This window comes from Mugil cephalus, chromosome 2 (assembly GCF_022458985.1).
Source record: "Mugil cephalus isolate CIBA_MC_2020 chromosome 2, CIBA_Mcephalus_1.1, whole genome shotgun sequence".
Classification (NCBI taxonomy): Eukaryota; Metazoa; Chordata; class Actinopteri; order Mugiliformes; family Mugilidae; genus Mugil; species Mugil cephalus.
Genome location: NC_061771.1, coordinates 24,229,333 through 24,251,659, shown reverse-complemented (window position 1 = coordinate 24,251,659; position 22,327 = coordinate 24,229,333). Strand labels below are relative to the sequence as shown.

At 38.4% G+C, this 22,327-nt stretch overlaps 2 protein-coding genes across 5 annotated transcripts in view; both read left to right on the top strand.

Annotated features, from left to right (window-relative positions):
- The first annotated feature begins 127 nt into the window (after positions 1-127).
- On the top strand, positions 128-15,387 carry LOC125004648 (integrin alpha-M-like). The gene is made up of 31 exons (XM_047579437.1): positions 128-647; positions 2,173-2,281; positions 2,554-2,639; positions 2,712-2,791; positions 2,885-2,999; positions 3,086-3,216; positions 3,298-3,440; positions 3,553-3,703; positions 3,820-3,955; positions 4,510-4,583; positions 5,855-5,972; positions 6,138-6,280; positions 6,459-6,605; positions 6,695-6,892; positions 7,981-8,108; positions 8,297-8,451; positions 8,537-8,706; positions 8,840-8,959; positions 9,489-9,559; positions 9,640-9,781; positions 11,363-11,464; positions 11,572-11,651; positions 11,760-11,840; positions 11,935-12,010; positions 12,625-12,732; positions 12,823-12,864; positions 12,958-13,068; positions 13,160-13,273; positions 13,362-13,415; positions 13,506-13,616; positions 14,042-15,387. Exons 1-31 carry the CDS (start codon positions 599-601, stop codon positions 14,246-14,248), a joined length of 3,552 nt encoding a protein of 1,183 aa, XP_047435393.1. The 5' UTR covers positions 128-598; the 3' UTR covers positions 14,249-15,387.
- A 1,706-nt stretch (positions 15,388-17,093) lies between these two features.
- Positions 17,094-22,327, top strand: part of LOC125004644 (integrin alpha-L-like) — a 32,675-nt gene continuing 27,441 nt past the window's right edge. For all 4 annotated transcript variants that reach the window (XM_047579428.1, XM_047579430.1, XM_047579429.1 and 1 more), the window contains exons 1-10: positions 17,094-17,197; positions 17,741-17,843; positions 19,293-19,381; positions 19,810-19,892; positions 20,304-20,400; positions 20,483-20,613; positions 20,693-20,835; positions 20,931-21,081; positions 21,319-21,454; positions 21,555-21,610. In XM_047579428.1, coding sequence (XP_047435384.1) covers positions 17,149-17,197; positions 17,741-17,843; positions 19,293-19,381; positions 19,810-19,892; positions 20,304-20,400; positions 20,483-20,613; positions 20,693-20,835; positions 20,931-21,081; positions 21,319-21,454; positions 21,555-21,610 — 1,038 coding nt within the window. In that variant the 5' untranslated portion in view covers positions 17,094-17,148. The remainder of the gene's footprint in view (positions 17,198-17,740; positions 17,844-19,292; positions 19,382-19,809; positions 19,893-20,303; positions 20,401-20,482; positions 20,614-20,692; positions 20,836-20,930; positions 21,082-21,318; positions 21,455-21,554; positions 21,611-22,327) is intronic.

Here is a 22,327-nt window from a genome sequence, read left to right as displayed (position 1 = left end):
CCTCAATTTATGTGCAGAGTTAGAACGAAGGTGAATAAATGACATGTTACATTTACCTCCCAACAACCATCGCTGTGTGTGGAGGAGGCGTTTTCCTTGTGATATTTTGAAGCTCGAGAAGAGGTCTCACAAGTTCCTCATTTCACCAACCTGCAACACCCTGCTTGGCGGAGTGCCTGTAAATCCACTTCACACATGTTGTAACATTTTACAACATCAGTGGATTTTCTTAATATGGGAGAAATACTGTTGATATTTTCTTTGCTCAGCAGAATGAACCTTTTTATTATTTTTTTTTCTTCTTACTAGACCGGATCATCAGAAAACACGGTAAGCTATACCATAGGTTATCTTACTGGCTGTGACCACTCCTCTTTCTATTCACGTGTTTCCCTTTTTTAAAAAATGCATTTAAAAAGAAGATGAAAATAAGGAATTAAGGAATGAACATAGCGGAAGTGCAAGGGAAGACAAAGTGTCAAGTGTCAAAACCAGCTGTGTGGAAACACCCTCTTAGCGTAAAAAAGGAAGTGCTGCTCAGGAAGCGCAGACTGAGCGAGGCAGACCCAGCGGTGCCGCTCGTACCCTGATGTGAAAGATGCACGGGCCGCGTCGCATCTACGTGCTCACCTTCACGGTGGCTGTCGGTAAGAGATATAACTTTTTGTTTTTTCCCAACGGCTGTGAATTTTTCATGTCTCTTTCACCTTATGGAGCTGAATTTGTTCTTGGAAATAGCACATGAGGAAGATTTATGTTTGAGTATAAAAGGGAGATTTTGAGGCTTCGACACCTGACAGAAAATAAAGTGTACAATTTGTTGTGAGCATTGTAAGCTGAAATTTCTACTTCTACTTATTGCTACTTATTAACTTAATATGAACTATTTTAGAGACTTTATTTTTTTGCTGGTGTATGCAAATATTTCTTTTTAAGTTTCAAACCTGGGGAAAAAAAAAAAATACAGGAAATCCTCAGTCAGCCGCCCTTGTTCACAAAGTTACACTAGACACAAGAATAAAGATTAACTGATTTTGCGAAGCAAGTAAATGCATCGGGACAATTAAATTACAGTGGTTGAGAATGCTAAATGCAGAGCAAAGTTTTCTCACTGATAAAATCTACTTGAATAACGGTCCAGGGTTATGGTGGATGTTTTCCAGCCTGTGTCAGAACGGTATGATAGTGCAACGCTAAACTAGGGGCTAAACGTCAAGTACAAAACTGTGGCTTCTGTCATGCCCTTTTTTTTTTTTTTTTTTTTTCCCTGCATTTGCATTTGGATGCCACGGCGGTGTGTGGTAACAGTCATGAATGGATTACTCATTTTGCACCTTTTACACAGATGACTCTTCTTACCTGTTTGAGAAGCTTTGTCGTTTTCACATGTTGCACATCCTGTCCTGCACTTGTCAGATCTGCACTTTGCAGTTGAACCATGAAGTTTGCACATCTAAAGCAAGGGGGAACAAACAGTGGCAGAAAGTTTTGATCTTAAAGGGGAATCACAAGTTTCCATCTAAAATATGAACAAATACTGTGCGTGTTAAAGTCCTGAATTGAAAAAAAAAAAGGAAACGATAAAACAAAAGGCAACTGGAATTTTTTTTTGTGTGTGCGTGTCTCAGTCTCCGTCATTATATAACTGTTACAGGTTTGTAGGCTGGTTCAGACTCTCTGTGGCTTGTGCCCTTTAAACTGGTAGAGTTGCACTGAAGGCAAAGTAGGTGTGTCTCTGCTTCTGTCTGTGTCATTGTAACCTATCCTTGGATTCGGTACCCGTTATCAGAAACACCAACGTGCTGGTTTGTCGTGGTGAATTATGATTAGGCTACGGAAAATCACAAGGATGCTGTACTGGTTTCGTTGTTCATATATTAATCCTACAAGAAGCATGAAGCAAGTGTTAGAGTGGATTCTCAGAAATTACTGCCACTGATGTATGTCTGAGTTAATACTAACCACATCTTCATTTGAAATTGTGTATATGTAACCATGCTTGGCAACTAATGCGGTTGTCACTTAACGAACTGCAAAGTGCTCAATTGCAATTTGGCATGTGGCCCTTGTATTGGGAATCAAACCTTTGTAGATAACCCTCTCTGCCAACTTACAAGTGTTGTTATCACAGCTCGAAAAAAAAAACTGCTTGTTTTTTTTTTTTCTTTCCAGCTGCAGTCACCGCTTTGGCTTTTAACGTTGACACGACGGACCCCACAGCTTATTCTGGGGAACGAGAAAATTTCTTTGGATTCAAAGTGTTGTCTGGCATGAAAAAGGAGTAAGTCTGCATTCGCAACTCTGTGTTTCTGTTGAGCGATTGCTCGTGTAGTAGACGGAAAATAGTTCTGGTTGACGCCTGCAGCAGCCGCCGAGGAGAGCGATGACAGGTTGTGGTTCAACACTTTAAATGATATTGCATCCTGTGATTAATCTAGCACCTTTTCTGAGAATTGAAAATGCGTCTTCTTCAAGTTAAAAATTATCTGCCTGCATCAGCCTGGTGACTTTCTTAGATTAAGCATTGGTAGTCAAGATTGTGATGCTTTGCAGGATAATCATCACTGCACCTCTCAATGGATCTGGAAAAATATGCAAACAAGAAAGAGATAAACCCATCAAATGTTTCCAACCTAGTGGTATGTACGGAATATTACAGAATGAATCACTTCATTTAAAAGATGGCACTAATCAAATGCTACTTTTGGCAGTGAGTCCTCGAGTAAATGCAACAAGGGTCAAAGGCCTGGGCATGTCGATCGCTGCAGACTCCAGTGGCTCCAATTTCACTGTAAGAAAATTTCCTTTTCTCTGGGATATTTCTCCAATATGTTGCTCTGAGCGACGCAGATTAATGCTCTTTCACTATCACGTCCTGATTTAGGTTTGCAGTCCGAGTTATGTCCACGAGTGCAACGAGAACTCCTACCTGCACAGTGTGTGTTATAAAATCACAGACCAGCTAGACGAAGTCGACTCTTTCACACCTGCCTTTCAAGGTGAAATATGTATTTTCAATAAAGTCACAATGTTTGTTTTAATTTGCCACAATAAAATATCAACACTCTCTCTTTCTCTCTCTCAGAATGCACAAAACAGAAAGTGGACCTTGCCTTTCTGTTTGACGGATCAAGAAGCATGACTGAAGCAGAGTTTAACAAAAATAAAGATTTCATAGTGGACATAATGGACAGCCTTAATAACTCGTCTATCAAGGTTACCGCACTACTTTCTTTTCTAAATTACATGCATGTAATATTATATGACTAATATATTAATATACGTATATATATTCAGTTTGCAGCAGTTCAGTTCTCCACAGATTACAACAAAGTTTTTGATTTCAAAGACTTTGAAGCTGGAACTGCAATTGATAAACTTATGAAAGAACCTCATATGAAGAGTCTCACCAACACACACAAAGCCCTAGAATATGTGCTGTAAGTTTATTTAAATTACAAACAACTGGCACAGTACAACTAAATATTAACTTATCCTTGTTTACAGATGATATGTTGATCATGAAAAGAGTTTCTTTTACATTCACCACAGGTCCCACATCTTTGAGAACCCAGAGGCAGGTGCATCTCCTGATGCAACTAAAGTTCTGGTGCTAATCACAGACGGAGATCCCAGTGACCCTGACAGAAATGACATTGTTAAAAAATATGATGAAAAAAACATCATTCGCTTGGTCATTGGGGTAAGCAGTGATTATTATTCTGTCGCTTTAAATACACAGTGAAGGCTGAGCTATGGACAAACAGACGGCTGTTTTGAGTAACGACTCCATAATTTCAAATTGCACTCTGGTTTCAGGTCAAAGAGGCTAAGCTGGATAAATTTAGGATCATCGCTTCAGAACCTAAAGACAAAAATGCCTTCCAAATTGAGGACTATGGTGGACTCAGTGTACTACTGGAAAATTTTCAGAAAAGGATCTTCACCATGGAAGGTGATGGACTTTTTTGTCTGTGTGCTGATCAATATTGCCACCAAAAATATAGAGTCACCTGTGGGAATTTCTGTGTCCTTCAGCATCAGTACACGGAGACATAAATAATCCTAAGTCAGCACGCCGTGAATACAGAGTTTAAAATGGGTGGAAAATATGGTGCAATAGATAAAATATATAAACATATACAATACATAGGGATATAAAAATATGAGGCCAATAGGAAGTATAATATTCTATTTGAGGAAAGAGGACATGAGATATATTATTTGTATAAATATGTGACTGATATAAAGAGTTGCATACAAATATATATAGAGGTAATTACATGAAGAATGTATAAATATATATAAATTCTGTTTAAAATATACAACACTGTGTATTATATATATATATAATGTTATATAATAATAAAAAGATAACCAGAGTCCAGTTTTGTGCCATATCTGCCTGATTACAGTGCGGTGTAGAGGGTGGTAAACAGCGACAGATGTCAGGGAGTCAAAATTCAATCTTCATGATGTAGTTGTAACATTTATCACTCTCATTAATAGGCTCCAAAGTGGCTCAAGCAGGAAACATGACCAATGAAATGTCTCAAAGTGGATTCAGTGCTGCGTCCTACAAGGTGAGGCGTCTTTTACACCTTACTTGCTAACTATTCACACTTACAGGTGCAGGTGAAAGTAAGGAAGATTGAATGATGAGGACTGTACATTATAGGGCTTCTTTGGCTTGGAACACGCTCCAAACTAAAAAGTTACCTAAACAGAAATTTCTATAGTCCTATATAAATAAGTACATGGAAAGTACTGTATAGATTTATCATTTATACGCTGTATTTTTGAGACTATATTGGTTATTTGATCTGTAATGTGTTTTGTGTTTAGTTATATAGTACAATTTCAACTTTTGTTTGTGTTCATTGCTGAATTTGTTGTGTGGACCCCAAGAAGACTAGCGATCACTTGGTGGAAGGTAATGGGCGTCCTAATAAAGAATAAAGAAAGATAAAGGTAGTAAGTAGTAAAATCTGCAAAAAGCACACTTCACCACTTCAAGTGGTTTATTCTTCGGCTCTTCAAGACTGATGTATATCTGTGGGTGGTCCACAACTGAAACACACATATCTAGAGGCTGTAGTCTGTGCCCATTAATGGGGCATTCAGAGCACCGTTATTGGGTCAGGATCAAAACATCTGGTCCTTACAGGCCCTAGTGTCATGGTGTTGAGTTCTGGACGTTCTGTTTGGTTTTTCCTCCTGTGTGATTGCTCTCAGCGGTGCGCATTTCCTAGAGTTTCCTTGTTTTAGGTAGATTTGATTGACTCATCACAGGCTAGTTCGACTAAACCAACCCGCAGCTGTTTATTAGCTCTTAGAAATATGCACACATCAAACTTTGTTATAGATACAGATCCAGAATTGGCCCAGTAAGGAACACTCAAATCAGCAGACATCCAGGCAAACCTTCCAGCTGTGAGGCATCAGCACTAACCAGAAAGTAAAAATTATTTTCTAAAGAAAAACTCAAAGTTGAGCAGAAACTCAATGACGTGGTGAAGAAATCCCCCTTTCATGTCTATACAGCAAGTCAAGAATGATCTCCAGGATGTAGGCACATATGTTGCCTTATCAACGCTTGTCAAGTGTAAAAAAAAACAAAAGGCCAGACTGTTGATCAAAGCGACATCTAAAAAAAAGAGGTTGTGATGGAGCAACAACAACAACAAAACATCCTCATTTTACATGACGTATACAGAGTCTGGAGACAAAAAAGACACAACTCATTATGAATAGATTTCACATGCATTGCTTTCTTGGGAGGAGTAGTTTGCCTGCAACATGTTATACGCCTTCCAACATAGCAATTGATATTTTCTGACTTTTTTGTTTACAGGACACTTTAGTGTTGGGTTCAGTCGGATCAAACAGCTGGAAGGGTTCTCTCCAAGTACTTAAAGGAAAAGAAGAAACGCAAGTTGAAGATGAAAACATGAAGATGGACTCCTACATGGGTAAACTAATTTCTCTCTATATGTTAGAGTATTTGCCTGATTATGTGATTAACACCTTCCTGGTAAGATACAAAAGCATTTCTTAAAAATTTAAATAGTCTGTATTATATGTGTTGTAAGTGGACATTTAGCAGGTTATTTCATTTGTGACCAACGCTGTTGCAGGATACTCCATTTCCATTGGAGAGAAGGGGGGGCAGCCTCTATTATTTACGGGTGCACCAAGGTTTGAGCACACTGGAAAGGTCGTACTTTTCACTCATAAAGAAGGGAACTGGAATGTTTCCCAAAACATAAGTAATGATCAGGTTGGTAAATGTGTTAATAACTGAAAAATCTACAATTTATTTGTTTTAACTAGAAGAAACTACTGGAACTACTGCACTACTGGAAGTTGAGAAGTTTTTTTTTGCTGCATTATGTTTGATCGAGCACGGGGTCTGCATAATGATTTTAACTTGATTCATGATTACAAAACATTTTCAGATTGGTTCCTACTTCGGTGCAGAGCTGTGCTCATTGGATGTTAACTCAAACAATGACACAGATTTCCTGCTGGTGGGAGCTCCTCTGCTTTACCAGCTACAGGAGAAGAAAGAAGGCCGGATATACATCTACACACTGACCAATGAGGTGGGTGGCGATAAAGGCTTGATTTACTGTGAGGAAATAAATGTGTTTCTTCTTTCAATTACTAAACTTACATCTGTAACTTGCTGTAGAAACAACTGGAATTTGCACAGGAAGTGCTGGCCCCCTCCATGGGTAGATTTGGCTCCACCATATCTAGTCTTGCAGACCTGAATGGAGACGGACTCCGAGACGTTGCTGTTGGAGCCCCCCTTGAGGATGATAACAGGGGGGCTGTGTACATCTTCCTTGGAGACCGAAACAAAGGAATACGTCCTGTTTTCAGTCAGGTAGGAGGGATATCATTTAATATTTCTTTTATTTTTTTAAATGGAGAACATGGTGCGGCTACTGGGACATTGATGAAAGAGATCATTGTGGTTGGATCAATTCTAGCACTATTTGCAGCAGCAGCCTATTTATGTAATAATCAATTCAGTCAGTCCTGTGCATTCAGTTATTTTTTTCCTAATATTTGGTGCCAGACAGGCTGGATTAACTATCTCTGAAACTGTGGATCTCCTGAATTTTAATGACGTGAATCTCAAGAGTTTTTTCAGAAACAAAAACTACCCAGTGTTCAGCAATGAATGGAAACTTCTTGTTGTTGAGAGAAGTCGGCTGCAATATGGCAAACATTATATAATTCTGCTGGGCAGAAAAGCTGCAGACTCCTACAGATTCCTATAGACTCCTATCAGCCAAGAGCAGAAATCTGGGGCTGCAGTAGACACGGGCTCAACAAAACTGGACAGTGGTTGGAAAAATGTAATCTGGCTGGATGATTCTCCATTTCTGCTGAGACTGTAGATGGCACAATGAGAATCAACAGCATGAATCCAACACTTGAGCCCCTTAATACCAAGCAACTTTGATCTGAGAGATCAAGCAGGTGAAGAATAACAGTTGTTGAGGAAGCACGAACATGAAGATACAAGGTAATAGCTTGATGGTTCGAATCCAGGAGTGACTATGTCATAGAAGATGATGCAGGTAGATATGGTCTAGATGCCGATGTTGGCAGAAAAGAAGAAGTTGTCAGGTAACTGAAGGAGATCTCCGATGAAGACTTCTAGGATGACAATGGATAGGTGGAGATAGGGAGGAGGAGGGGGGTTACACAACAGACAGCTTGCAGATGAAGTGACAGAATGGGTTTTGGAAGATAGACCATTAGCCAGAAATATGCAGAAATGATGTGATGTATCTTGTCAAAATGCAGCAGAGGAAGGTTTCCAACGTCATGTGGAATAAATTACACAAAGAACTGGGTCTCTTTCACTTAGTAAGGTCTTTCGATTAAATGTTCTTGGGAAAGAACCAGCTCTCTAATGATCACCTTGAAATGAAAGCTTAATTGCTACATCTCTCCTTCCAGAGAATCACAGGGGAGAAAATAGGTGGAATTAGATTCTTTGGACAATCTATCGACGGCAACTTCGATCTCGGGACGGACGGACTCCCAGATATTGTAATTGGATCACAGGGCTCTGTGTTTGTGTTGAGGTATGGATGCATCATTTATGTGACTTCTCATTTGACTTCATTTATGTGGAATCCTTTATGCACATGCTTCCAACGCCTTAGTGCTAAAAGGCAGAAAAAAAAGGAAAATCACACTGACGTAAGTGTGTTGTTGAGCCATCCTTCTAAGCAGAAAAGTCTAATAGCTGACTATGAACAATGTCTTTCAGGTCCAAGGCCGTCTTTAATGTCAATCCCAGGGTGTCTTTTGACCCTGCGGAGATAAGTACAGAGAAATTCGAGTGCCCGGTCAAAACAGATGAAAATTTACATATGGTTACCTTAAGTGTCTGCTTTGAAACACATGAGCAAACAAAGACCAAAGGTAGGGAGCTCATCCTGGGAGGTGATGTTTATTAACAAAGTTGTGTCAGTGTTTGTCATTTTAATCCCACTGTGTGTCTTTGTAGAGGTAGTGAAGCCCAGGCTGAAAATCTCGTACACTCTTGTCATGGATCCAACAAGACAAACATATCGAGGCTTCTTCAACCAAACTGATAAGAAATCCAGGAGTCTTACAACTACCTTAGAGCTGAGTGACACAAAATTCACCTGCTCCAATTATTCCATCTTCATGCCTGTATGGATATTAATTCATTTTACTCATACATATACTCTTCAGTATTATTATTATTATTATTATTGACATAGTATGTACTTGAAATGTACTTCACCAACATGCAGATCTTTTTAATGCTTTTTTTATCCTGCAGAAATGTGTGAAGGACACATTATGGCCCCTCATTGTCAAATTAAACTTCACGCAAACTGACAGTGAAAACTCGAGTGCCTCCTTGAACACAGACACCAATAGGCAACTAGCGTTGAGGTACGTACGTTTATAACTGCCTGAAGGCATCTGAAATATTCTTTACATACGTATTTGAAACAAAAACTCTGTTTAATTATTTAGTAAATTACAGAAACTTACACACTAGCAGTTACATCAACAGCTGAAGGGTAGAGAGAGTAAAACGTATTGCTGTTGAATGAGCGTGAGTGTGAGTGTCAGGATACTTAAAAAAAAAACAAATTAATGTTTACATTTCTTCAACCCAGTTGAATCATCAGAGATTAGAGATTTTAACTTAAACTGCTCACTTGGACACTAAATAAAAGGATCAGATCAGATATATGCGTTTACATGCTCCAACTTCCAACTTTATCTCCTAATTAACACAAACACTCTTTAAGACTGAGTTAGAGATATTATTATTAGAATACTACAGTTCATGTACTGTAAACGCAGCCATTGACAATGCAGATGTGGTGTTTCCCATGTTCACCATTGTGTTAACCAGTTTGTCAGCAAAATTTCAAGTAGTGTGGACTGACTGACCTTTTTTTTTTTTTTTTACACAGATTCCATTCCAAAAGCAGTGCAGAAAAAATGACACATGTGTTGCCGAACTCACAGTGGACTTCGAATTCGGGTATGTGTATCCGACACTGCGCAGCAAATGTCAGATTAACAACCTATGAGCAAATGTAAGAAGTACTCTGTCTCTTTTAGGTCTAAAACATTACTGGTGGCCGAGAATAACTACTTCAACGTGTCTGTTAACTTTACCAATCACGGTGACGACTCGTACAACACCAGCCTTACTATGCACTATCCTCCAGGACTCTCCTTCTCTAGGATGGCGTCTGCAAAGGTGACTTAAGCATTAAGCTGCAACACATTGTCACATAACTGAGCTAGTTTACATTCATTATTATACAGGATGAGATGTTTCAGTCCCTTTTGCCAAGATCCGTGGCAAAACACATTTAGAAGTTCAGTCCAACTGAAAAAACAACCGGCAGGCTAGCAGTCAGCTACTAGCTAGCAATCAACAAGAAAACACCAGCTAACTAGCTTGCGCTCATTAGCCTCCTCAACTCTGTCTTCCCACAGGACAGTAAGTTCAATAAAATACACTACCTTCTCTGATTCCAACCACAACAACAGGTCCGGTCTCAATCGGGTGCTCATTATCTGCGCTGGGACGATCAGCTGTTCTTTTAAATCGGCCCTCAGCTCGCAGGCTCCGCCCACCCTTAGCTATGCCTGATCCTCACAGCTGCAGCTGCTGAGCATTTCGACACCTGGTTGTGATTCTAGGTATACAAGGAAGAACGCATCAGACTGAAGAAGAAAAGCTGAATAACTGTGAGAATTATTAAATAGCTGGTTATCTTCCAACAACTACTATTACAACCCATAAGGATGGTTAGGGGATGAGGAGAGGTTAACAATAAAAATAAACCCAGGATTAGAGACGGAATAACCATGGGGGAACTGATGGATAAAAGTACAATAAATATTTATTTGAGATAAACAACTGAAAGCAAACACAGAGCTGATAGACACTAAGGTTAACACAAACTACCCGTAAGACACTACAGGCTCCACAGGCACTGGAAGCCTGGTGACACAGGATGCGGCACACAACCACACCGAGCTCACAAAACATCGATTGTACCACATGGTGCTGGTTCCGGTGAAAACGAGGGAGAGCAATGTGCCTTTACTAGCACGTTTTTACAAATCTGACTTTAAAAACAAAACTATTAACAAAACGATTTAAAAAAAAAAAAAAGTATGTGCTTTTTAAAACTGTATGTAAACAGATGAGTATATATACTATATGCTAGATACTAATTTTGAATGTAGTTTAGAAACAGTGCTCAGAAATATTCTCCTACTACTATACCACTATTCAGTTCTTCTACATCTGCTGGCCAGTTCATTAGGTACACCAGTGAAAACATTCTCATGTAACAATCCTGCTCTAAATCCTAGTGTTGTGCAGGGTTCAACATTTATCTGAAATCAATGAGAGAGCCGTCAATTAAATTGGAGACTGTGATTTGTGATACTGCTGAATTGTGTTGTACAGACACATTTTACTCACTGGGCTTTAGTGTTTATTTTAATCCAGTTTAACAGCACCACACACTACACCCTCCAAAATGATAGTCCAGATGATTTATCACCTTTAAGTTGATGCAGACTTGTGCATGTCACTTGTGCATGTAATAAACTGGCAAATGAGTGCATATGTGTCTCCTTTGCTTTCTGTGCCACTGAAGAAGGAAACAGATCAGAATTTAGATGAAACCCGGTCTCTGTTGAAACCCACACAGGATGTGCAGGTTGAGTGTAGTCACATAGCATGAAAAACACAGACAGATTTAACTGTCACAACGGTTGCAGCGCTGCCTTTCAAAAGTCTTCTTCTGTTCTCATTCAGGCCACCAGACCAACGCTCCACAGCTGCCACGACTCAGAGGAGGGGGTGCTCAACAAAACTAAATGCAGCATAAGTCTTCCTGTGTATCGCAGCAGAAGCTACGTGAGTCATAACACTTATCACACAGACATTTCACAGCTCTCTCTGAGACTTTGTAAGCACTTTCAGTTTGAATCCAACATCATGGTCTTTTTGTTTTTCCCATGAAGGTAATATTTGAAACTTCTTTCCGCATCGTAAGTGACTACAAATGGGAAGACACAATCTCAATGACCATTGTTGGACACAGGTGCAATCCCTTTAAAAAAAATCAAATACATAAGAGATTTTCTCAAAATTTCATATTCATGAAAATATTTAATTTAATTAATTTATTTAATTTCTTTTTAATCATCAGTGATAATGCAGTCAACAGAAAGAACATGTCCATGACCAAAAATATCCCTGTGCAATTTGAAATCAAAATGGCAATAACAGTGTAAGTAGCACTATAAATTATATTTTATATATGTTCGGTTTAATTCAATTAATCCGGTTTCCTGCAACTTCTGATCATCTTGTTTTGCTTCCAGGGACGAAGACACTGTAACCTATCTGAACTTCACAACAGAGGACACTGGACCTAAAAAAATCAATGCTATCTACAAGGTGAGACACTTAATTATTCTGTAATCTTTTTTAAGGTGCATTTTAAGGCGCAAGAGAAATTAATTTGCACATAAAACGGGGTCTAGATTTTTTTCACCCTACATAAAAAGATTTGAAATCAGAAGTATGGAGCTTGAAAATAATAACTAATATCTCTTTATTCATACAAAACAAAATGTATACCAATGTTTGCGTCTGAGAATCTTCATTTTTAATAGTGACAAAGTACATACTATAAATTAACAGTCCTTTGCGTTCAAGTGATAAAAGTCACGTGGCTTAGCTTTGTACCCTGCACTGTAGCCTGACGGGTACCTTCCCAGAAATGCGACTACACATTGTGGCAACGCAGACCACAGCAACTGTGATTGTTATAAAATAGGTTTTCTCGTCTACTTCTCAGTGGCCAAACAACCACGGGAAATTCTCTCTCTTTCTGCCTCCTATGCACCGTCTACCCAGATATTTTTGTCTTTTCTGCAGTGATTTCAGTTAAAACTGTGTTGTTCAAAACTGAAAAATGGTATGAATCCAGTCATCCAACTAAACTTTTTTTTTTTAATTTTTCAAAACTTTTCATTGTAAATGAACCTATGTTTCCTCACTCTTTACAGATTGACAATATTGGTTTTAAGGATTTTCCTATCAATGTGACCCTGACCTTCCCAATTAAACTGGAGAATAATTTTGAAATGTCCAACTACCATGTCTTGGTGTCGGAGGTAATCAAACATTAACAATTCTTACTGATACTGCTGCTGTCTATTAAGTGATACCCATTAATGCTTACCTATTTTTAATTTTTTTTTTAGAACAAAACAACATGCCATCACAAGCCTCACCCGAATTCCGAGGTATGTGCAGCATTTTCAGCATCAGAATATTCTAGCCAAAGAAGTTGTGAAATAACAAATCCCCTAATAAAATTAATGGTTGTTGTGTTACAGCTATGTAACAACTGCATAGTCATGGTGTGCGAAAGTTTCAACCTGGAGAAACACGCCGAGTTCACCCTGGTGGGAGATGTAGAATTTAAAAAGCTGAAAGATCAAGCAGCGGTATGAAGCAGCAAAATGCAGACACACTGACAGAATACAACGTACGCACGAAATTATATTTAAAATATACTCATATTCTCTTATTTTACAGAATATCCCATTATTTAAAAAATACACTGGAGACAGTACAGCGGTTAAATTCAAAAGTTTTATAGAGGTTTTGTATGACTCGGACCGATACGTGCTTGGCTCTTATAAACAAGAGGTATGTTGAAGTCTGTAAAAAGTAATGAGCAGAATTTAAAAGAATGGCTTGTATCAGTTGTATCATTTATCATTCTTATCTTGCACAGGAGAAGTCTAACAATTCTGGCAAAGGGAAAGACAACAATCTGACAAAGAGATGGGTACTTTCAGTCAAAACTATTAGAAAGATCCTCATTCACAACACTTGTGTGTATGGCTTTGAGAACCTCTCTGTTTTCTGCTCTCAACAGACTGAGGCTCGGATCGAGTTAATATTTCTCCCACATAAATATCTGATCATTGCAACTGGAGCTGGATTGGGATTCTTGTTTCTGATCATACTAACATGCATCATGTATAAGGTGAGTGTTGCTTTCCAGATTGAAGATAACTTCCTTCTGTGTCCACATTCAGAGTAGCAGTTCTTAACAGAATATGAGTCTGGCATCACCTAGATTTCATTATGCGATGGGCTTCAACCAATACAAAAAAAAAAGGATAATTCAACATCCAATCAGAGCTCAGATGACGTGTATGATTATGTCGCTGTTACTCTTGTTTTGATCCCGACATATAACCCGCCCAAAACTATTTGATTGGCCTATTAAATGTTTGTCAGAGCATAATGACTTCCTGACAGAGAGACTCCAGACAGGCTTTCCAATACAAAGATTCTGTGGGCGGGAATAATTCGGGCTTTCTTCCAAGATACATTCAATTAATCACTGACCATTGAGACAGCAGTATTGGTATTGGGTTTAATTATTCTTCTTGTGTCTGTCGCTAGGTGGGTTGCTTTAAGAGGAAAACATTTGGCGATGGTGAAGAGGAACAGAAAGAGGGGAGTGCAAAAGAACCACCTCAAGAGGGACAACCGCTTTTTGACGAATTTGACGAAAATGGCACCCCACCTCGAGCGGAAAAAGTGTTTGTTGATGAACTTGACGAAAATGGCACCCCGCCTCTACAACAGACGAAGTCTGAGTTTGATTAATTAGCAACTGTTAGTGTGGCATGCAGCTGGTGGTCATTATTAAGAAATGTGTCACTTAAGAAATCATTTAAAGGAATATCAATTGGTGAGTTAAATGAAAAGATGGTTTCCAAAGGTAAACGATCTACCAGCTTCTCCAAAACTACAGTCAGACAAAACCAATCTTACATGTTGCATTTATACTACCTTGAGTATCGAAAAAATATTTTTCCAACTTTGTTACTACGCAAAACAAAATCATGTGATAGAATGTATGTTTTTACATGGCCTAAAATATCAGTCACTATCTACTGACAAAGAGGACGAAATTATTACGAAGCAGATTACCAGGATGGTTCTTTTCAAACACTTGTTTGAACAAGGAGTTGTTTTGCTACCTCCGTGTTTCTCTCCCTCCTGGAATGTCGTCACCCGTTGTTTAAGTCCACCCACGTTGTGCTAACATACTCAGAAAGAATTGATTTATTCCACCTAGTGGGAAACCTGCAGATCACATGATTTACATGATTATTAGGCGCTAATTTACTATTGAAGAGATCATCAAAGGGTTAAACCGCCCCTCTACATCTGACTGAACACCCCAACTGATTTGGCCAGTCTGTTCTGATTGAGACAGTTTTATTCTGATTATACTATAGCGTTGATGTAAATGCAGCTACTGTTTCAGTTCTGCCTTTAAGCTTAGTTAAGCAAAGCTGTCTCCTTGCTTCATATTGACAAGAGAGTAAATAGTTTCACAAAATGTCAGCTTTAACTCAGTAAGTATGGCACTCGCGGTCATAACCGCATGTTGTTTAAGCCATGGTACACCATGACGTAACTAATGGAGAGCATTGAAATGCACAGGCTGCGCTGGCTACACAGATACCGTATTTTCCGTACTATAAGGCGCACCGGATTATAAGGAGCACCTTCAATGAATGGCCTATTTTAAAACTTTGTTCATATATAAGGCGCATAGAATAGACGCTACAGTAGAGGCTGGGGTTACGTTATGCATCCATTACATGGAGCTGCGCTAAAGGGAATGTCAACAAAACAGTCAGATAGGCCAGTCAAACTTTATTAATAGATTACACACCAGCGTTCTGACAACTCCGTTCACTCCCAAAATGAATAAACAGCTGTTTTATTATTTTCCCCGAGGTAAAGTCAGTGACATGGTATCTTCTTTACTTGGCGCAGGTCATCTTGTTGCTTCCTCCACTTCCGCACCATTGATTCATTAATGTTAAATTCTCTCGCTGCTGCTCTATTCCCGTGTTCTACTGCGTGACTGATCGCCTTGAGTTTAAACTTTGCGTCGTAAGCGTGTCTCTTAATAGGAGCCACTTTGGGGTCTTTACATAAACACACAAATGGAAATGAAACGGCACGCCTCGCGCAGTCATATATCCCAGCATGCACCGCGCGCTTCTTCTTCTACGGGGGAAAATGAAGTCGGCGGCTGCTTACCGTAGTTGTGAGACCTGTTGTGGCTCAATATTGGTCCATATATAAGGCGCACTGGATTATAAGGGGCACTGTCAGCTTTTGAGAAAATTGGAGGTTTTTAGGTGCGCCTTATAGTGCGGAAAATACGAAATTTGTTGAGCGAGCAGGTCATCTTCTACTTGTATGATATCTGAGTACTTATTAAAATGTTAAACTTTGTTTATTAAGTATATATTATATTTTATTTAGTGATATGAGCGAATGATGTGTACAGATAATTAAATGAAGACAGTCTACACTGAAGAACCTTTTTTTACTTCTGTATTACTTATTTGTCATGCAATGTTTGTATGTATACATATACTGTACTGCACATAGATAGATAGATAGATAGATAGATAGATAGATAGATAGATAGATAGATAGATTTCTCATAGGTGTTAAAACAGTTTCTGCTGCATTTTGTATTCATTTTAGTTTTTTTTGCTTGCCCAACTTTTATGTCACGTAAACAATAAATACACATATGCCTTTTGTAATAAAAAGAGCAAAAAATAAAATAAAAACACTCCTTTTTTTATTGTTATTGTCGAGGATGTTTGTCTCAAACAACTGTAATGACTTTGATGATCCTATCCATCATGTGCCATCATCAGTTCAGAGTGTTTGGCGACACTTCAATATTCCCAGCAGCCTTACAGAACAGAAAACGTAACTGACACAAAGCATCAAGAACATCAAGAACATCTACGTGCTAATGACGGGATTTGGAATTGCCCAACCTGGTTGACTTACCTGCAGTCGAAAAGTTCAATAAAAAGCGAGCTGGACTTGCCAGCAGGTGTCGCACATCGGCAGTTGTGACGTATATTTTGAACGACAAAAAAATTAACCACATTTTATTTTAACGTTACGAGATCACCATAAATTCAAATTTAGAATTATATTTAAAAAGCTAACGAAGTAAAATAAAATACATTTGAATTAAATACTCGACAAGGAGTAGACTATATGAGCTGCAATGCACTGTGGGAGTTCAGTGTTTTTGTTGGATGTTAGAACCGAGTGAACAGTTACTCCAGAGCCGCGGGTTGCTGACCCCTGGTCTACATAGATTAGATAGACATTGTTTACCACTTAAGGGAAATGAACTAAATATACTAACTTCTTTGACCTTGATTACCTACATGAAAATGAAAAACAAAATTAGCCAAGTCTTTTTATGCCCTACAATAACACTCTAGGTTTGAAATGTTTAATTTCCAAGTATTTCAACGAGTGCTGTATAAAGGGTAAATGAGGATGCAGTAAAATTGATCTAAATCTGGGAATGCAAATTTAGGACATACGGTCAATGCCCTCCTCTTAAATAAATAAAATGTACGATACTCCCATTTTTTCTCTCCCCTGTTTTGCCCGTAATCTTTTCCTTATATTCATTAGTCTGGGAATGACCTGTGGAAAGGATGCATCTGAAGAATTACATAGTGTGGCTCATCTATATGGTGGCTGTTGGTAAGATACTGTAAAATATAAAAGGATGCTTCATGTGTCTGAGGAAAGTGTTTGAAGGAATAATTTAACAGCTCAAGAGATATCCTGACTGACTTTATTTCTTTAAATCTCACGTCCGTATTTAAAATGTGCAGATGGAGTCAATGTGTGTTTAATCTGATGTGAGGGAGGCAGGAGAAAACTGTTAATGTGTGTCAGTGCAAAGTTCAAACTCCATTATCGTCAATGCACTGCATAAAGTCTAACTTTGAGTATCAATAAAGTAACCTCAAATGTTTTAAGAATCTTACTTCTACAACCCTCCATAATTTATCATGAATACATGGGGTACCTACACAAACAGACATTAAGGAAGATCTGTGGATTTACAAGGAGGTTAAAAATCAAGGCAGAAAACAGGATTTTAAAGGATTTTTATCAGAGATAGGTCCGAGTCCTCCTTTAATTCTCGCTCAGATGAGTTCTAACTTCTACTCACCCTGATCTCAAGAAGGTACAACAGTATTGGTAAATAGCGTAATACTTTCTTTTCTCAAACTGCAGCCGCCTCCGTCTCTTTGGCTTTCAACATCGATGCAACAACTCAGCACACCATCACAACGGAACAATATTTCATTCAACATAAAGTGCTGCGACCCATCAGAAGGTAAGTGTGGGTGACTCATGTCAAATAACTGTTGAAGATAATCGGTATGAACTGGTTGTTAAACTGCTTGTTTTCAATATGATCAGATCTCACAAATGCAAAATAATCCACATTCAAATGCGGTCTAAGCAGTCGGTCTCAAATGCAACCACAATGCGTCTTGCTTATGTTCACTCTTGTGCTTGGTACTTGATAATTGTAATTGATCTAAACAGGGCCCCAGTATTGCCAGATAGGAAATGAAGAAATATCACACTGCTGCTTTAAAACAACCATATTTTGTCCCAACTATCATAGTTAAACTTGAAAAATCACATGCTAAGACAGTTCAGTCAAAAAAGTATCTATTCTATGTGCATGGAACCGCAGTAACCTTAGGTATAGGTCTTCAACAGGGGGTCCCCTAGGGGATCCGCAGAGGTAATGCAGGGAGGTTGCAAAACCTTTGGTTGATTAGACATTTTACACACACACACACACACACACACACACACACACATATATACATCCACACAAGAAATGTAAATTTCTTTAAATACACACAGGGCTCCAGACTGCCCATAAATGGTCACATTTTGGCCATAAACTTTGAGACAGCGCAAGTAAATTTTACATCTACTCGCGCATATGCAACTGGTAAATTTGACATTTTTTTTAATGATTGTTAAATATTTTTTTGTTGCTGACAAACTGCTGTGCCACACTTCAGTCCTGTAGTTGGGGGTAATGCACCACATACTGTGGCATACTAAGTGAGCTGGTTTGCCAACTCACTTAGTATGCCAATTCGCCATTAGTACGGGCCACAAGGTCAATGGGGGTTTTATCAGCTCGGCTTGACACGGCTTGAACAGGAATGCCACATTGTTTGGGAAACTGGACCGTTCGGCGAATGCATATACGACTGTATCCCACAATTTTTTAACGATCATGGCAATTGGTAAACCGCGAGCTGCTGCGCATCAGAGGAGAAGAGGAGATTCGGCAGCAGATATTGGGCTCCGTGTGAGACACAGTGATTTATTCTAATGTCAGCAGCCTTTTGAAAGAGCGAGTTCACCTCAAAGAGACAAATTCTGCTGTTGATACCCACAACATGCGGGGAACACGAAATTTGCTGGTAATACTGGCACTACACAATTAAAACACATCACACTGGTCAAACACAATGCCAGTCTGAAACATAAAATGTTTTCTGTGTAACAAAAGTGCAGCTTCACTCCCAGTTGCATTTAGAAGACAAGAGGCTGCTTTTGACACAACCTAAACATAATTGTCTTCTATGTTTAGGTTGTGTCAAAACGGTTGCACAATAAAACATGAATTTAAAACATTGTAGTTTCTGCGTTTATTATCAAAGTATTTATCGGTAATACAGTGAAAATCTGAGGAAATGTGAACAGTGAACAACTATTTCTGTATTTTCATGGTTATTGATCTTGTCTACAGAGTACCCACTGCGTCCGCACAGCTAAATGGATGTGAAGAAATGCGCAACTCTGATCTGGATCGAACCCACGTGTGCATCGTTACTCCAGGTACATAAACATGCTTAAGAAATTAATGAACTAAATGGGAGCATTAAAAACAAGTTGCAAACATTGGGGAAGTTGCAAAAAAATCACAAACATCGGCAAAAACTATTGCGCAACCACCACAAGTACAGTGGATTTTTCAGTTCCAAGAAAGTTCAGCTGATTTCTAGACGTCAGTTTCAGGAATCACGTTCTACTGATTAAATTCTCGTCAGTATGAATATCAATATTTCAAGTTTATGATAGTCTTGAGAAAGGGATTTTAGTTATTTGATCAAGTGACTCTGGGGGTTCAAACCCCCAAGACACACCTCATATTCTGATAAGAATTGAGTCTGACTACGCCACACTAAGCAAGTTCTCCATATTTCTTAAGGATGATGGTACCTTTTCTTTTTATAAGTAGTTCTAATCTGATGCTACTGTCACAGACATTTCTCTCACAGATACAACACTGCCTGTCAAGCACTTTGGACTTTCAATAGTGGAAACATCCAGACCCTCTGAATTAACAGTAAGTAAAACACATATTAATTTATTTTAATGATGTGGCTCCTCTATAACTAAATTCTAATTAGTCATGTTCTAGGATCAACACAATACTCAGTACTCACATTACACATGGTTCCCTTCCACAATATTATCAAGAATTTCTCTTGCTATGCAGGTGCACCCAGATAGTACGTTAGATTCTACATGTATGCCTTAGTCTTAGGTGTATGTATGACAGATGTATATTTATCTCTCTTTTTCTCTCTGTACCCAGCTGGGTTATGTTCAAGGTTTCTTCCTTTTTTTTCTTTTGTGTGTGTGTATTGTTATTGATGCTATACAATTAAAATTGAATTGGATTAAATTAATGAAAACCATACAGAAAATTATTAATTACAATTAATTAATTACAATGTCCTCCAATCTGGTGAAGGTTTGCAGGCCAAGTGCAGTCTATGGATGTCACAACAATTCCAGTCCAAAAAACGTGTGTTACAAGATGGGAAATCGTCAGCAAATCAGCTCTTCAGGTTTCCAAGATAATAGACATTTAGAGAGCCTAAATATCACCTCCCAATATTTCGACCTGGTTAAATATGAATGTTTTTTCAGAAAGCACAAACAAGACAGTGGAGCTCGTTTTTCTATTTGATGGATCAAGAAGCATGACTGAAGCAGAGTTCAACAAAAATAAAGATTTCATAGTGGAGATAATTAACAGCCTGAAGAACACGTCTATCAAGGTCACTACACTTCTACACTTTATTTCTCAAAGTATGATATACATAATATGAATACTGTGTTTATTGGTTGCTTTTTCAGTTTGCAGCAGTTCAGTTCTCCACAGATTGCAACAAAGTTTTTGATTTCAAAGACTTTGAAGCTGGAACTGCGATTGATAAACTTATGAAAGAACCTCATATGAAGGGTCTCACCTACACGCACAGAGCCCTAGAATATGTGCTGTAAGTTCAGTCACATTACAAACAACTGGAACTGTACAACACCTTACCTATTCATGTTTATTCTGATAAAAGTGGTACTTTTACATTCATTACAGGTCCCACATCTTTGAGAACCCAGAGGCAGGTGCATCTCCTAATGCAGTTAAAGTTCTGGTGCTAATCACAGATGGAGATTCCAGTGACCCTGAAAGAAATGGCATTGTTAAAAAATATGATGAAAAAAACATCATTCGCATTGCTATTGGGGTAAGCAGTGATGTCTCACTATTGTGTCTTATTTCTCCAACAGATCACATGATGATTGTGAGTTGCTACTGTCATACAGACAGTACAACTCAGACAAGAGTAGATGCACATTTCAAATACTACAACTAGTCCTGACTCCAGTTTTTAGTCCTACATTGTACTGAACTGTGTTATTTATCCTGCAGATGTCAGAATTATAAGGTTTCTTCATCATTTCATGTTTCACTCTGGTTTCAGGTCAGAGATGCCAGACTGGATAAAAGTAGGATCATAGCTTCAGAACCAAAGGATCGAAATACCTTCAAAATTGAGGACTATCATGGACTCACAGGAATACTGGAAAATTTAGTAACAATGGTGAAGGTTATTAACGGTAATATATTTGTCCTCTCTTTCTGCAAACTAGTGCTACAACAACACCCTTATCTTGCTCTTGTGCCTCAGTAGTTCTTACATGTACAATGTCATTTCAGCTGAAGAACAGATGAATGAAATGTCTCCTAGTGGATTCAGTGTAGTCTTCTACAAGGTGAGTAATGGAAAATGTTTCAATTTATTTATCGAGTAGCAAAAGTTAAACATCTCACCAAGTACTATCACAGGTACAGTAACATTTTTTCCAAAGTATGACTGAAAAAAAGTGAGTGAGCCACACACTTCTTGAACTAGTATGCTCTCCTTGTCAAAGAAAGCGAATGTTAACTGACAATATTTATGGTTTTACAGTATGGAACTGAATGTGTTGTTGGCTAAAAATAGAAATTGACAGAAATTGACACAACTTCTTCACACAAGTTATTATTCAGTGTCATATCCATCATAAGGATAAACTATAACATCACTGACACCCATTTTCCAATAAATTCTTTAACAATGTGCAGCTCCTTTTTCTTAAGGAATCAAAATGATTCCTTAAGAGAACTGATTCAAAATTATTTAAAACATGTTTCATTCCTTTCATCAGTTAATAAATGTTCTTCGATCAGTATTTCTGCAGCCAAGCTATGATGGTCAATTGCATAAAGTAATACTTTCCACTGGGGCAGGAGGCCCTTACATTCCTCTGCTCCGGTCTAGCAGCCAGGACATCCCAAATCTGGGACTTGAGTCCATGTTCATTCTGTGCTCGAAAATTATGTTGAGATTCTTGTGTGATCCCAATGAATTTTCTGATTTGTTATCATAAAGGAGGCCATTCAAACTATTTACTTGGATTATCAATGCAAAACAAAACAAATACCAACAG

What these genes read in the sequence shown, in the direction of transcription:
- LOC125004648 (XM_047579437.1), top strand. Translation starts at nt 599, where the DNA reads ATGCACGGGCCGCGTCGCATCTACGTGCTCACCTTCACGGTGGCTGTC. An exon ending in GGCTCTGTGTTTGTGTTGAG is followed by an intron (nt 8,109 to 8,296) that starts GTATGGATGCAT and finishes AATGTCTTTCAG; the next exon opens with GTCCAAGGCCGTCTTTAATG. An exon ending in TAACATGCATCATGTATAAG is followed by an intron (nt 13,617 to 14,041) that starts GTGAGTGTTGCT and finishes GTCTGTCGCTAG; the next exon opens with GTGGGTTGCTTTAAGAGGAA.